Source organism: Rhinoderma darwinii, chromosome 10 (genome assembly GCF_050947455.1).
Source record: "Rhinoderma darwinii isolate aRhiDar2 chromosome 10, aRhiDar2.hap1, whole genome shotgun sequence".
Lineage (NCBI taxonomy): Eukaryota > Metazoa > Chordata > Amphibia > Anura > Rhinodermatidae > Rhinoderma > Rhinoderma darwinii.
Window position 1 is genome coordinate 105,764,250 of NC_134696.1, and position 15,026 is coordinate 105,779,275.

Sequence of the window (15,026 nt, forward strand, 5' to 3'; positions counted from 1 at the left end):
GTTCCGGCAGTGTACGCGGGAGTAATGGAATGAACCAGTCTGTGTGGCAGGAGTCAGGTGACCGCGCTCTTCCCGCCGCCAGGGGTCGCTGTGAGGTTACGACTCCCTTCAGACGACTCGGGTTCCTATTAATGCCGCTGCCGTGTGTTCCTCCCGCCGCCAGGAGTCGCTGTAGAAATCTCGGTCGCTCTGGCCGTTCTGTTCTCGCTGCTCCCCATGTGCCTGTGTTTGGTGTTGTGCCGGGCGGCTATGTCGTGATAAGAGTTGCTGTTGTCGGGACTGATAGACTAGTGGCGTGACAAGGAGCCGGGGCTGAGTCAGGTGAGCGCCCCCTCGGCCGGGCAATCTTCTCCGGGCACTGTGTGGGGGAGGGGACGTGGGGGCGGAACCACGTGGTGCCGGAGCTCAGACACACACAGCCCATTGTTCGCATCACTCACCCGGCGACTCTGGACAAAGGGCCGCGTTCTGCCCGCCGACAACCCGCAACCGGCTACAGCAGGTGACCCGTCCGGGCTTAGGGGAACAGCGACTGTAAATAAGGGGCTGAATACGAGGCGGGAGGTGACCGGGTGAGGGGTTGCGGCACGGGCGGTGTAGGGGGTCAGGGGGGGTGGTTTGAGCTTATGGGGTTTGTGCGGGGGGGGGGCATTGGGGTTAGGGGTAGTTTTGGGGTCACCGCTTCTTCTCCGGGTTACAATGAGGGGCTGCTGTGCGGTATTGGGGTTCATGCTGTGAGACTTTGTATTTGGGGTGTTAGTGTTTGGGGTGTTGTGTCGCTATATTCTTTGGTGCGGGCAGTAAAGTTGTGGTATTGGGTTGTGGGTGTCATTTTGGGGTGTCTTAATGTAGGGTGTGGGCTGCTCAGTGAGGTCAGGTAAGTTTTGGGGTGTCCTGGCGGGTGAGGATGGGTGACCTGTTGGGTTGTTACCCCGGAGTCCTTGTTTCGGGTGTCTCACCCTGTCTCCCCCTCCCCACAGTGATCACATCAGACCCCGTTCATCATGCCACGGAAGAAGGTGACAGACGGCGCTGGACCTGGGAATGGCGCTGCCCGCGCTGGAGGCAGGAAGAAGCCCGCGGGCAGGAAGAGGGACCGGGACGAGTTCAGCAGCGATGACGATGATCTGGACGGGAGTCCCGGCTCTGATGGATATCAGGGACTCAACGGCAAACGAGGGAAGGGCGGCAGCAAATCCCCCGCAGCGGCCGCGGTCGTCGTCAACGAACCCGAGCACAGCAAGGAGAAGATAGTGAGGAGGATGAGGATGATTGTTATTACGTCCGGTGTGGGGGACGCTGGGGGGTGTAGTCACGGCCGGCAGCCCCTCACTCTTTGTGCCGCAGCTTTCCTCGGCTCCTGGTCAGCGTGTATCACTGTATCAGCCGCTCAGGAGTCTGGGAAAGCTGGGAGACGTGATTCTGGCTGTAACTACAGAAATGACCGTTCTTCATATAGCGCCAAAATATTCGTGGTCGGTTCATTATGGCGCCTGTTCACGCTGCGGTAGATTGGCCACGTGTTGCTGCGTTTTTCACCCTGCACAGGTGAAGCGCGTGGTTTCATTGTGTGCGGCGCCCTAAATGTCGTTCTTGTCCTCTTAATAAAGATTCACTATTCTATAATGTAAAGCGGAACGGCCGTCCAGTCTTCGTCCGCTGCTCCATCTGTTTCATTTTCTCACCATTTTCACGTGCTCTGCTTGCTGCCAGTGAGCGGAAACCATGTTTACCACCAGAGCCCTAATTACATTCCTGACCTATTCCTGCTCCCACAGCTGAGGGTTTGTTACAACTGTATTTGGACTAGACGATCCTCTGAGCTCCAGACTGATACGGTTAGCTGCACTGATACATTGTAACAAACAGGAGGCAGATTTGTGCTGCTGATGGATTTAGAGTGGTTAACAAACCCTCAGCTGTGAGAAGTAAGAGGTCTGTACAGGCTTTGTCTCTGGATGTTTCATTTTTCTCATTCACTGACAGCAAGCAGAAATGTTTAAGCTGTTGAGGTCTATCGGATCCGTCCGTGTTTTGCGCGTCTCCCGGTTTCACCGTCTTCTGTCGTTTTCCTTCCACTTATATAATGGATTAGAACCCGTTGAGCGGCTTGTGAGCTGTGCTGGGACTTGTCCGCTCCCATTCTGATGATGGATGATGAGACTCCTCCCCTTCTGGTGTCATCTTTATAGGTGTTGTAGTACCTGTTCTGTTTCTATGGCGGATCCATTAGGTTTTCGGGGTTCTCGGTCATCATAACATTAATTGATCGGCTTCTACCTATATGTTAGTGACCCGTGGGGTGAGATGGTGGGTGTTGTGTCTGATTTGAAATTTTTTTTTTTTGTCCGTCCCCCCCCCTCCAGAAACTTGAAGGCTCTAAAGCAAAGGGTCAGTTATTGATTTTTGGTGCAACCAACTGGGATTTGATTGGACGGAAGGAAGTGCCTAAACCTCAAGGTGAGCCGTCCGGGCATGATGGGAGTTGTTGTTCTTGCCAGTATTGAGCATCTCTCCTCTATGTTCTGATCTTCATATTTTTAATTTCACCTTCTATATTTTATTTTCGCCAGTTGCTTATCGTCACTTGGGCCAGAACCTGTGGGGGCCGCACCGATACGGCTGCCTGACGGGCGTAAAAGTCCGGACGGTGGCCTCCGGGCCCTGCTCAGCCCACAGTATCCTCATCACCACGGAGGGGAAGGTGTGGAGTTGGGGTGAGTACCATGGCCGCACTACAACTCTCACTGTGCAGGAGGATGAGAGCTATTGCTCACTGTTATCAGCCATTTCAGTCTGAGTGGGTTCACGGCTCACGTGTAACGATGACGTTGCGTTTGGTAATAGACTCATCATCCTCTGACACACCGCTGCCTATTCCTAAACAGTTTCTGCAGCAGCTGTAGTCTTATATATGGTGTAAAAACGGTTGAAAAATCGGAGGCCGGACGCCTACAAACATCTGCCCATTGATTTCAATGGGAAAAACGGCGTTCTGTTCCGACGGGGTGTTTTTTACGCGGCCGTTTTTCAAAATGGGCGCATAAAAAAGTGCACGTCACTTCAGCCGTTGTTGGAGCCGTTTTTCATACTCCTTAGAAAAACGGCCGTAAAAAAAACGCTGCGAAAAATCGCGAGTGGCTTAAAAAACATCTGAAAATCAGCAGCTGTTAACCCTTGAAAACCGCTCCGTATTTTCAGACGTTTTTTTTACTAAGTGTGTGAACGTAGCCTTAGGATTACCATTGTCTATGGGAACGTTTGGTGCGACAAAGTATTGACCTGACGCGTTTTTAAAAAAAATAGTTGCCTAAAAAAAACGCGTTGTATCTACGAACACTGCGCTTTCCTATTGATTTGAATCAATCATTGAAGCGTAATGACCCGTATCTCGGTCCGTAAAACGCAACAAAATACCCGTCAAATACACGCGGTGCGAAACGCGCTTTATAACGTCAGACGCTTGTGAGCAGCCTCAATAAAAATAATTGCGATTTCAGGACGGAATGAGAAGGGGCAGCTGGGGCACGGAGACATCAAGAGAGTGGACGCCCCGAAGCTCGTGGAGAGTATTCAGGAGGAAGTGTTTGTGTACGTGTCCTGCGGGAGGAACCACACGCTGGCCCTGACAGGTAGGAGCCGCGGCGCTCTGCTGGGAGTGACGGGCCGCGCGTCCGCCGTGTATAATCACTTCTAATGTCTCTGCAGAGAACGGATCCGTCTATGCCTTCGGAGAGAATAAGATGGGGCAGCTCGGCCTGGGCAATAAGACCGATGCCGTATCCAGTCCGGCGCAGGTGAGTGTGCGGCGCCAGGTACCTACCCCGCTGCTTATGACCTGATGTAATGAACGGCGCGTGTCTCCTTCTCAGATCCTGTACAACGGGCAGCCGATCACTAAGGTGGCGTGTGGAGCGGAGTTCAGTATGATCATGGACTGTAAGGGGAACCTGTATTCTTTCGGATGCCCCGAGTACGGACAGCTGGGTAAGTCTGATCACCCGCTATATGGAGGCAGCATATACTACGGCGCGGTACGTGGTTCCTGATCTTATCACGTGATCAATCTCATTTCCCCCGTAACAGGTCACAACTCTGACGGCAAGTATATAGCACGGGCGCAGCGGATCGAGTACGACTGCGAGCTCATACCTCGCCGGATCGCCATCTTTATTGAGAAGACAAAGGACGGACAGGTTCTTCCGGTGACTAATGTGGTGGTGAGAGACATCGCCTGCGGTACTAACCATACGGTGAGTGCTGGGATGTGCTGCCCCCTAGTGGGAGCTAAAGTGAACTGCACCATAAATCTAATATCTATATACTGATAGCGCCCGGGCCTATATCTATATACTGATAGCGCCCGGGCCTATATCTATATACTGATAGCGCCCGGGCCTATATCTATATACTGATAGCGCCCGGGCCTATATCTATATACTGATAGCGCCCGGGCCTATATCTATATACTGATAGCGCCCGGGCCTATATCTATATACTGATAGCGCCCGGGCCTATATCTATATACTGATAGCGCCCGGGCCTATATCTATATACTGATAGCGCCCGGGCCTATATCTATATACTGATCGTACACAGGCAGTTGTTAGGGCATACGGAGGTCTGTCCTAACAGGAAATATGGTCACAGTCCTGGGGTCCTTCAATGGATCCTGGTCTGTCTGCCCATATATGGTATGTCCCTGCATCGCGTCACGGGGATTCCCCCTTCTCACTTACCCTTTGAATGCTGCGGTGGTGGTCAGTTTTGATCGCAGCATTCAGGTGGAATAGTGGCGGAGATGCGTTTTCTCTGATCTCCGCCGTTAGAGCGCAGCTGCGGCTTTGTAATACAGCAATTGCCCCGCTCCTGGCAAGAAGTGCGCGCGCGGTCATCCTGAGGTGATGGGACCAGCGCTGCATTAATGAGCGGCGGCACTGAAGAAAGAACATGGGGGTGTTTTGTAGCGCGCCTGCCACGTTCGGTCTTCAGTGCCGGCCGCATCATCTACTGCTGACCGCGCGCGCCCTTGTCAGGACTCCGGAGTGGGGCAATAACTGTATCACACCGCCACAGCCCGGCTCTCATAAATTCGTGTGTTACATCACTGCGGCCGCACAACTTAGTATCGAATTCACGCTATTGAACCGTTTGGGGGTGCACGGCATTGAAGTTTTGGTGCGTGATGATCGCTTCTAATTACCGCGCTCTGCCCACAGCTGGCGCTGGACTCTCAGAAACGCGTCTTCTCCTGGGGGTTCGGAGGGTACGGTCGGCTGGGACACACTGAGCAAAAAGACGAGATGGTCCCGCGGCTTGTGAAACTGTTTGACTTCCCCGGACGCGGCGCCTCCCATATTTACGCCGGAGCCACCTCCTCTTTCGCGGTCAGCGAGATGGGTGAGTACCGTGGTGCGCGAGGTAAAAGACGTTCCCCTGTTGGGGGGCTCTGAACTCTAATCCCGTCTGTGATTTCCAGGTGGACTGTATTTCTGGGGAGCAACAAACACTTCACGTGATTCCACCATGTACCCCAAAACTGTGCAGGATTTGTGTGGCTGGAAAGTTCGGACTCTGGCCTGTGGGTAAGTGTCACAAGCGGCGGCTGAGACCCGGGGAGGGGGTCTCTGCCGGAATATGATGTGACCCCCCCCCCCCTCCCTCCCTCCCGCCTGTTCTGCGTAGTTCGGCAGCGCTAGTTTAATTTTCTCCTCTGACTATGAAGGTTTTATTTGTTTGTCGCTCCCGCCCTCCTCTCGTTTTCTCTAGAAAGAGCAGTATTATTGTGGCCGCCGATGACAGCACCATCAGCTGGGGACCCTCGCCGACCTTCGGAGAGCTGGTGAGTCGTGCGCTCGTCCTCCGCACGTCTTCTCTGTGGTTCTAGTGTTTTCAGGATCTTTCACGTCTGATCTTTGGCGCAAATCAGTAATAAACTTATTTCAATTGATTTGCGCCAAAGAAAAGGCGCAACTCAGACCAGAATTCTGGCCGAACAATAATCGTAAATCTGCCTTTATGTTCTGTTTAAAGGGTAACCAAACGTTCAACGAACTTCTGACATGTCAGACGTTTTGATTGGTGGGGGTCCGAGAGCTGAGACCCCCCACCCCCCCCCCCTGTCACCAATCAAAACTTATGACATGTCAGAGGTTCATTGAACGTTTAGTTACCCTTTAAGTTTCAGTAACTTTGCAAATTCTTTGCTTTCCTGATCCTGAATTACATCATGTCTTCTACTCCAGTTACATCCAGAGCTGTCCTCGTATAAGAATTTATTTAGCCCTGTGTGACCAGACGCAGCCCCAACGCCTTAGCTGCGGTCCCGTAATGCTGTGTGATTTGCTGACTTGCATTGTGGAAGCCGTAGGGTTTGTACCATAATGATTTAACATTAAAAGAATAAAAGCATCAGATTATTGTACAACAAACATTACATCTCCTCAATATAACGCTCTCCAGTCACTGAAACGGGGCAGCAGCGAATGGGAAGCTAGCAATATTGTAAATGCAGCTCTGGAGGTAACTAGAGTATAATATTTGATTGATATCAGATTGGTACATCTACGCATTGTAGCCCTAAAAACCACGCAGCGTATCGGACCTGGAACCCGCTTCCCGCTCCAAATGAAAACCGCACCACAATATCTGCTACGAGAGAAAGCCGTTCATGCTTTTTCTCGCGAGCCGGTTTTTCCGCTCGCGGGAAAAAAATGCCTCTGCCTCCCATTGAAATCAATGGGATGCATTTTTGGTGCGTTTTCTGACGCAGTTTCTGCATAAAAAAAAAACCTCAGTGTGAACAAGACCCTAAGGGGCTGCTGACCTTCTCCAGCGACCACTGTGAATCCGATATTATAGTATTGACTCTCCACAGGGTTATGGAGACAGCAAGGCCAAGTCCTCCACCACCGCGCAGGAGGTGAAGACGTTAGACGGCATCTACACGGAACAGGTGAGTTTTTCCTGTACAGTCCAGGTTTTGTTATGACTCCGCCCCCTTGCGCTCCGCTGACGGTTGGACTTTACCTGTCCCCAGGTGGCCATGGGCTATTCACATACCCTGATTGTGGCACGAGATGAAACCGAACAAGACAAGGAGAAGCTGAAGAAGCTGCCGGAATACAACCCTCGCACCCTGTGATGCTTCACAGCCCCCCCTCCTGGCTCGGGAGGAGACGCAACGCAACAACCACTCCTCTCATCCACTCCTAGTGACCCCTGCAGTGCCCCCCGCTATGGCAGGTGGCTCCAGCACTGACAGGGGTGAGGCAGCTGAACCAATCCTGAGGGGACCGCAAATCATCCAACACATTCCTCAAGTTTTTTTTGTTTTTTGCCTCCACTTTTCCAAGGGAAAAAAAACATTGAAAATCTGCCGTTTCCGTGGCGGCCATGTTTGTATGGAAACGCGTGAGACAGAACTCCGAGACCTGACTGTACCCCCTTACCCTGCCATATGCTGCTGCTTCTTCAGTCTCCATGCCCCTCTCCTCCCATCCGCTTCACCCTACGGTGCCTGCTCGCCAGGTGACTACTGCCTGACGCTGATGCAAAGCAGAGAGCGCTCTGCGCCAAACTGCGATCCAAACCCCTCCCTCGTGAGTTTTCGGGAATCGGTGCCTTGTGATACGCACGTTACTGGCAGCGCGAGCGGCTCTGATCCAGCGGTGCTGCACTATTGGTGCCTTTCGCTTACATGTGTGTGGGGTTGGCGCGCGCGTGCCGCGTCTCCCGCTCCACCCGTGCGTTACCAGCCTTGTTACATAGAAAACCGTTATAACCGTTTTATTTTAGATTTTTGTTAGAAATAAAGTAGGGAAAAAAAAAAACAACAACAACATTCCTCTGTAGAAAGTTAATGTTCCCGCCCTCGTTCTTTAGCGTCCTCCATAAGATGAGCTGCCGCTTTAATCTAGCGCCATCCACCGGGTTTTTTTTTCGTTCAAAAAGTTTAGGGACCTTGCAAATGGCAATAATGCGACTTTTCAGTTCTGTCCCCGACGTCCTGCGTTTATATGAAACGTTAACTGTACAGTTTTGTCTTTGATTTGATCCCGCCCTGTGGCTGCGCCGCTCGCGGTGACGGAAGCCGCTTCTTTCGCCGTCACATCTTCCGCGTTGGTCTGGAATCTTTTGTTGTGAGGTTACAGGGTCCAGGGGTCGATGTTGTATCTTTCTGTTTTTGCGTTTTATATTTCTCAAGGTCATTGTTTAAATAAAATGTCTTTGTGTACGGCCGGAGTCCGCGTCTGATGTCAGAGGAGGCGGAGCTACTGTTTATATTGAGGGTCTGTTGGTGATTTATTGATGGGGTTATATCAGTTTGAAACTTTCTAACATTGTTTCAATTCTTCAACTTCTTTCAAGATCTCTGCTTGCTGTCAGGACATGCGAACATTCTTGTTTACAGCCAGAGACTGAAAACGTATACAGGCCTAGTACTTCTCACGCAGCAGATGGGCTCGTCACAGTGCAGCAATGGCGGTGATCTGGGCTTTAGACTGATTCATTGCAGGAGAGATGTTTGTGCAGCTGCTGTGTTTAGCTCACAGGATTTTCTAATATGAAATGTTGTAACAAACACTCAGCTGAGAGAGTAGAACTAGGTCTGTACGGGATTTCGGCCTCGTGTCAATTCACTGACAGCAAGTACAGATCATGAACAAGAGGAATTATTTAGAAAGTTGCAGAACTTTGTTATACTATGAATAAGATTTATGTACAGAAGACTGGACCAGGATGGTGGCGGTTTCAGCTACTGGGTGCCCTCTGATCTTTTGGGAAGTTAAGGGTATGTTCACACGCACTAATTACGGACGTAATTCGGGCGTATTTGCCCCGAATTACGTCCGAAAATAGCGCCTCAATAGCGCTGACAAACATCTGCCCATTGAAAGCAATGGGCAGACGTTTGTCTGTTCACACGAGGCGTAATTTACGCGCCGCTGTCAAAAGACGGCGCGTAAATAGACGCCCGCGTCAAAGAAGTGACCTGTCACTTCTTTGGCCGTAATTGGAGCCGTTATTCATTGACTCCAATGAATAGCAGCGCTAATTATGCCCGTAATGGACGCGGCGTTCAAGCGCCTGCACATGCCGTTACGGCTGAAATTACGGGGATGTTTTCAGGCTGAAACATCCCCTTAATTTCAGCCGTTACGGACACCCTCGTGTGAACATACCCTAAGAATTAATGTAGGTCGGTCAGAGGATCCAGAATCTGAAAGGACTGGATGTGTAATATTCACTTTGTCCACAAGATGGCAGCAGTGAACCTTGTCACGGGAAACAGGGCAGAGAAACTGGTCTGACAGGTAAAGATTGAGGGAAAGAGTTAAATCTTCACCTGCTGAATGTCTCCTCCAATACCAGAGCAGAATATCCTCTAATGTAGATCACACACACCAATATACAGGGGAAGGGCGGCCAAAATGACCGGCATCAAGAGTAACGAGCAGCGAGACTGTGACGGATACAAATACAATTTTAATAGTAGATAAAATAGACGCCACGAGCGACATACGGCACGAATAGCAGGAACGGTCACCTGTCAGGAGGAGTGTCGGCTTCTTAATATAGAATGCTGATACATTGTAATTATGACATGGTGTGCAGGCGCTATAGCACGCACGCACGCAGGAGCCATAGACTACATATATAATAGTTTGGGTTCTATAAGGTACATATATAATAGTTTGGGTTCTATAAGGTACATATATAATAGTGTGCGTGATGACTGATGCGACTTACGGACAAGATGTCGCTGATATCTAACATTGCGGGAACTAATCACTGCTCAGGAGGGACAATCCATCACCGGCCGCCACGTGTCCTGATCTGTTGTGATCGCTACAGGCCACATGACTGAGGCTAATTAATATTCATGAGATCTGTAGCCATTAAATCGGCTTGTTCAGACGACTGCAATCACCCGGTCACTTGTCTTGTGCTGTCAGATCTCCCGAATTCTGCAGCCCTTGTAATAGATGTCGGGTCAGTCTGTCTGTTCCCAGCATCCCTTGCTCTTGACGTGTGACCGTTCCTGCAGTGTGGGGTTTGCCTGTCTGGCTGTAATCAGTACAAGGGGTGTGGCAGTGGGCGTATACTAACCCATGAGGGGAGGAGCATCCAGAGAACTGACGGGGAGATCGCAGCCCTCTAGATACTGAGGTTTAGTGTGGAGGGAAACAAGACGTGACGTACCGACCACAGGGAGGCCGGGGGGATGGGAGTTATTATTTTTAGGGTGGGGGTGCACTTTAATTATATGTAAAGTGTGAGGTGGAGCTGAGGCATTCGTCTCCCTGACTCCTGGAAACTGAGGCCGCGGTCTCGTCACATGAGTTCATGTCCGCTGGCGCTCTGTGACCCTTACACCGCAGGTCCCGCGTTAATGACGCTCTCCCACCAACTGAAGGAGAACGGTTTCCTGACCACGTTGGTGCCGCAGTGCACTTCTCCCATGTATTGGTGGTACGTCGTGAAATCATCAATGAAGGTGCAGCGCAGTCCCAGGGGCTCTAACAAGGATCGCACCTTCTCCTCCAAGCAGCAAGTGCCAGAGATTTTTGGGCCAAATGGCTTTGGTATCCCCAAATACTTCCCCAGGACGAGCATGTTCACCTGGTGGGGAGAAGAGAGAACATCACAAGACGCTGGAAAACCACTGATCATGGCAAAACGCCCTTATTACATACAGCGCGGCCGCGTGGTACCCCAAAACCATGAATGGCTTTAATCAGTTTATGGGGTGGGGAAATGTCTACACATGGTCCCTGTTGGCATTTCTGCCCCGCTGAGAAGAGTTCCCATACCACCCCGGGTCAGAGCGCCCGCACCACCCCGAGTCAGAGCGCCCGCACCACCCTGAGTCAGAGCGCCCGCACCACCCCCGGTCACAGTTCCCCTACCACCCCCGGTTCAGAGCTCCCGCACCACCCCTGGTCAGCTTTATGGGCATCCCCCTCTATTAGTTGCGGTGTCCTAATGTAAAGGGTCGTTCCTGGTGACCGCTGTCCAGTACGTAAAACAAGAGCCGCGAAGACAACACGGAGCTCAAGACCCACGTCTACAGGTGCAAGAAAAAGTAAGTGAACCCTTTAGGGCTTGGCCACACGCAACGGAATTGCTGCAGAAAATGGTGCGGATTTTGCTGCGTTTTCTCAGTGTTGGGGGATGGGACGTCTCCTCGGAAAAACGCAGCAATTCAGTCACTTTCCGCAGCAGGAATTGACATGTACGAAAATTACGCAGCGCAGGTGAATTTCTCCTTGGAATATTTCCGCAGCGTGGATTCAACGTTTGTTACATCTCGCCCACTTTGCTACCACTGTATTCTGCTGCGTATTTTCCACCCGCAAATCCGCTCCGTGTGAACGAGCCCTTAGAACGAGCTGGATTGCTGGATTCATCATTAATAAACTCCAGGTTGTTACAATGTAACAAATTACACACAACTCCAGTACTGATTATGTCTTTTAGTAGATCACATCCAGTGTAGGGAGAGAAAGTAAGTGAACCCTTGAACGTGATCACCTTTTGATCCTCTTTAGCAGCGATCATCGATCACCAAGTTTTTATTGTAGCTGCAAATAAGATTTACACAACGTTGAGGAGGAATTTTGGACCCAATGTGTATCAGTTGACGGATATTTCTGGGGGCGGGGGGGGGGGGGTCTTGTGTGCACAGCTCTCTTGCCGCAGCATCTCCATAGAGTTAGAGTCAGGATATTCTTTAGTGGATCGACTTGTGTTTTGGGTCTTTGTCTTGTTCCATCACCCGACGGCTCTTCATCTGAGGTCATTGACTGCAACCCCAGCGTTCCCCTCTAAAATTTACCTTATATCTCTGAATTCATGATTCTCTCAATGATCACAATGTGTCCAGACCCTGCAGGACAAAGCAGCCCCAAACCATGATGCCCCCTCCAACAAGACTCCTCCATCTCCACCCCCCTCCTCCATTACCCTCGGGTCTTTCTCACTGATCTTAGCAGGACATCACTCCTATTGAGAGCAGCGTCAGACCTGAATATTCTCTATTTCTAGAATATTCTCTAACTATGGATTGATGTACACAGGTCCTCAGCAATGACTTTGTAGCCTTGTCCAGCTTCTTGTGTCCATATAACACGTCTTTCTGTAATTCGTCTGCCTCGAGCCATGGTTCACACTAACCAATCTGTCTTGAGAACAGAATTGTCAGTAACCAGGCTGTGTGTGCCTTTATGTAATGGGAAAAGCACCTGTGAAACCCACACTTCCAATCTCATCTTAGTTGAAATACATTTTGACAATTAGCTCGTGTAGAAGTCATTAACATGGAGGTTCACTTACTTTTTCTCCCTGCACTGTGGATGTTATTCAATAAAAGACATGAACAGTCCAATTGTGTGTTATTAGTTTTGTTACATTGTATCTCTCTATGATCGTGCCTTTCAAAACAATCAGACCATTGTATTAGTAATCAATGCAGAAATACAGGGTTCACTTACGTGCGTGTGTGCCTGTGTATATATATATATATATCCTAAATGTCTCACCATATTGGGGAAGAAGGACTCGGCGCACTTCATGTCAGGGTTACATTGGTAGAGCATGGGAATGTCTATGATGTCTTTTTCACAGAGACCCAGCTCCTTCTTCATAATCTTCCTGTTCAGGTCAATGTTCTCCTGAAGAAAAAGATAAAAGACGGTGGGTGGAGACTCGACAACTGTGTGGGAACCTCAGTTGTCAGGGAGGGTCGTTGCTGGATACTCGATTACCTGACACTTCTGTGACGACTCCTTCAGGCATTTGTTTGACAAGACGTCATCGATGGTGTATTCTATTTTTCCCAATCCTGAAAGAACACAAATATCGTCCCGTCAGAAGACGCAGTCCGTGTGTAACACCATACGCGGGAAACGGGACGCGGACAGGGGAAGAATCGCATCGCCCCAAATTGACGAACGTCATTCATGATGTTTTGGGTAGTCGTTTTTTTCTACTGTAAAGAGACCTCGTCCTTTTTAGAGACGACCCCGGGCCCTGCACCCACCTTCGAACATGACTGCGTCCCCGTGTCCTTCCTGCTGCTTCTTTTTAAAAAGCTCCAAACACGCCAGAGGACTCGCCAGAAGCAGCCGGAAACCCTGAGGAGAAGGAGAAACATCACACCTTATGTATACAGCGGGAATTTCACAGCAATGTGTGCGCCAGGGGGCGCTGCAGGAAACAAGAACACCAATTACCATGTAGGTGGAGCTCCCCTTTAAGAATGTAAATGTCCCGCCTTTATTACACATGGATACGCCGGACACCATTAGATGAGTCAGGATCCAGAGGTGGAGCCCGCTCACATATTTGGGATTCTTATCTGTGGTTTTACCTTCTTATCTGGCGCCGGCACAAAGCTCATGAACTCGTCAATATGGCCGACGAGGAGCCAGGTGGAGTACAGCAAAACGGGGGCCTGGACCTGCTGAGCGTGGAGGAAATCGCTGACCACTTTATTCATGTGCATGTCCGTCCTGCAGATAACAGAGAATAAAGCTGAATACCGGGGCGCCGCTCAAGGGGGAGCAGAGGCAACAATCACACCCGGGGCCCAAAGACCCCTCTGCCACATAAGAAGACCCCAGTATTATAAACGGCACCTGGTATGTGGGGCCCCGGTACGGATCTAACACCTGTGTACAGGTATCTCAGCCCAGGATTCCACCCACACACCCGTCACTACACAATGATTACACTCAGGAGGAGGCGCCGCTGATCTGTGAGATTCATAACAAAGGTATAAAACAGCAAGAAAAACTGCAGCATAAACCTGCAAGTGTGAATTATTGTAATCTAATTATAATACATGTCACCAGCGGATGGAAAATGATGGGGGATGTAGTGCCGTGTGGTTCTCTTACAAACCATAGCATTAGATACACAGGTCAGCAGACCGTATCACACATGATTGGATTAGATACACAGCTCAGCAGACAGTATCACACATGATAGGATTGGATACACAGCTCAGCAGACAGTATCACACATGATAGGATTAGATACACAGCTCAGCAGACAGTATCAAACATGATAGGATTAGATACACAGCTCAGCAGACAGTATCACACATGATAGGATTAGATACACAGCTCAGCGGACAGTATCACACATGATAGGATTAGATACACAGCTCAGCAGACAGTATCACACATGATAGGATTAGATACACAGCTCAGCAGACAGTATCACACATGATAGGATTAGATACACAGCACAGCAGACAGTATCACACATGATAGGATTAGATACAGCGGCCCAGCAGACAGTATCACACATGATAGGATTAGATACACAGCTCAGCAGACAGTATCACACATGATAGGATTAGATACACAGCTCAGCAGACAGTATCACACATGATAGGATTAGATACACAGCTCAGCAGACAGTATCACACATGATAGGATTAGATACACAGCTCAGCAGACAGTACCACACATGATAGGATTAGATAGACAGCTCAGCAGACAGTATCACACATGATAGGATTAGATACACAGCTCAGCAGACAGTATCACACATGATAGGATTAGATACACAGCTCAGCAGACAGTATCACACATGATAGGATTAGATACACGGCTCAGCAGACAGTATCACACATGATAGGATTAGATACACATCTCAGCAGACAGTATCACACATGATAGGATTAGATACACAGCTCAGCGGACAGTATCACACATGATAGGATTAGATACACAGCTCAGCGGACAGTATCACACATGATAGGATTAGATACACAGCTCAGCAGACAGTATCACACATGATAGGATTAGATACACAGTTCAGCGGACAGTATCACACATGATAGGATTAGATACACAGCTCAGCAGACAGTATCACACATGATAGGATTAGATACACAGCTCAGCAGACAGTATCACACATGATAGGATTAGATACACAGCTCAGCAGACAGTATTACACATGATAGGATTAGATACACGGCTCAGCAGACAGTATCACTCATGATAGGATTA

The 15,026-nt window shown here is 49.8% G+C and overlaps 2 protein-coding genes across 3 annotated transcripts in view; one reads left to right on the forward strand and one right to left on the reverse strand.

The window, feature by feature from the left end:
* The first annotated feature begins 149 nt into the window (after positions 1 to 149).
* RCC2 (regulator of chromosome condensation 2) lies at positions 150 to 8,236 on the forward strand. 2 transcript variants are annotated; one of them, XM_075840562.1, is made up of 13 exons: positions 150 to 321; positions 981 to 1,253; positions 2,367 to 2,460; positions 2,574 to 2,717; positions 3,501 to 3,632; positions 3,709 to 3,797; positions 3,873 to 3,987; positions 4,087 to 4,253; positions 5,220 to 5,400; positions 5,480 to 5,585; positions 5,770 to 5,842; positions 6,878 to 6,955; positions 7,040 to 8,236. In XM_075840562.1, the coding sequence occupies exons 2-13, from the start codon at positions 1,005 to 1,007 to the stop codon at positions 7,142 to 7,144; spliced, it is 1,533 nt and encodes a 510-aa protein (XP_075696677.1). In that variant the 5' UTR covers positions 150 to 321; positions 981 to 1,004; the 3' UTR covers positions 7,145 to 8,236. The 2 variants fall into 2 exon arrangements, with proteins under 2 accessions (XP_075696677.1, XP_075696678.1); XM_075840563.1 differs by lacking the exon at positions 150 to 321 and adding an exon at positions 372 to 502.
* Positions 8,237 to 9,471: 1,235 nt separating this feature from the next.
* Positions 9,472 to 15,026, reverse strand: part of LOC142661669 (protein-arginine deiminase type-1-like) — a 33,418-nt gene continuing 27,863 nt past the window's right edge. Inside the window, exons 12-16 of the mRNA XM_075839089.1 lie at positions 13,376 to 13,517; positions 13,046 to 13,139; positions 12,771 to 12,847; positions 12,546 to 12,677; positions 9,472 to 10,626 (exon numbers count right to left, since the gene is read on the reverse strand). Of these exons, the coding sequence (XP_075695204.1) occupies positions 10,375 to 10,626; positions 12,546 to 12,677; positions 12,771 to 12,847; positions 13,046 to 13,139; positions 13,376 to 13,517 (697 nt within the window). The 3' untranslated portion in view covers positions 9,472 to 10,374. The remainder of the gene's footprint in view (positions 10,627 to 12,545; positions 12,678 to 12,770; positions 12,848 to 13,045; positions 13,140 to 13,375; positions 13,518 to 15,026) is intronic.

Bases quoted from the DNA above. Each gene is read 5' to 3' on its own strand.
- RCC2 (XM_075840562.1), top strand. From the start codon at position 1,005: ATGCCACGGAAGAAGGTGACAGACGGCGCTGGACCTGGGAATGGCGCT. The intron at 2,461-2,573 runs GTGAGCCGTCCG...TATTTTCGCCAG, and splicing joins GGAAGTGCCTAAACCTCAAG to TTGCTTATCGTCACTTGGGC. The intron at 5,401-5,479 runs GTGAGTACCGTG...TGTGATTTCCAG, and splicing joins TTTCGCGGTCAGCGAGATGG to GTGGACTGTATTTCTGGGGA.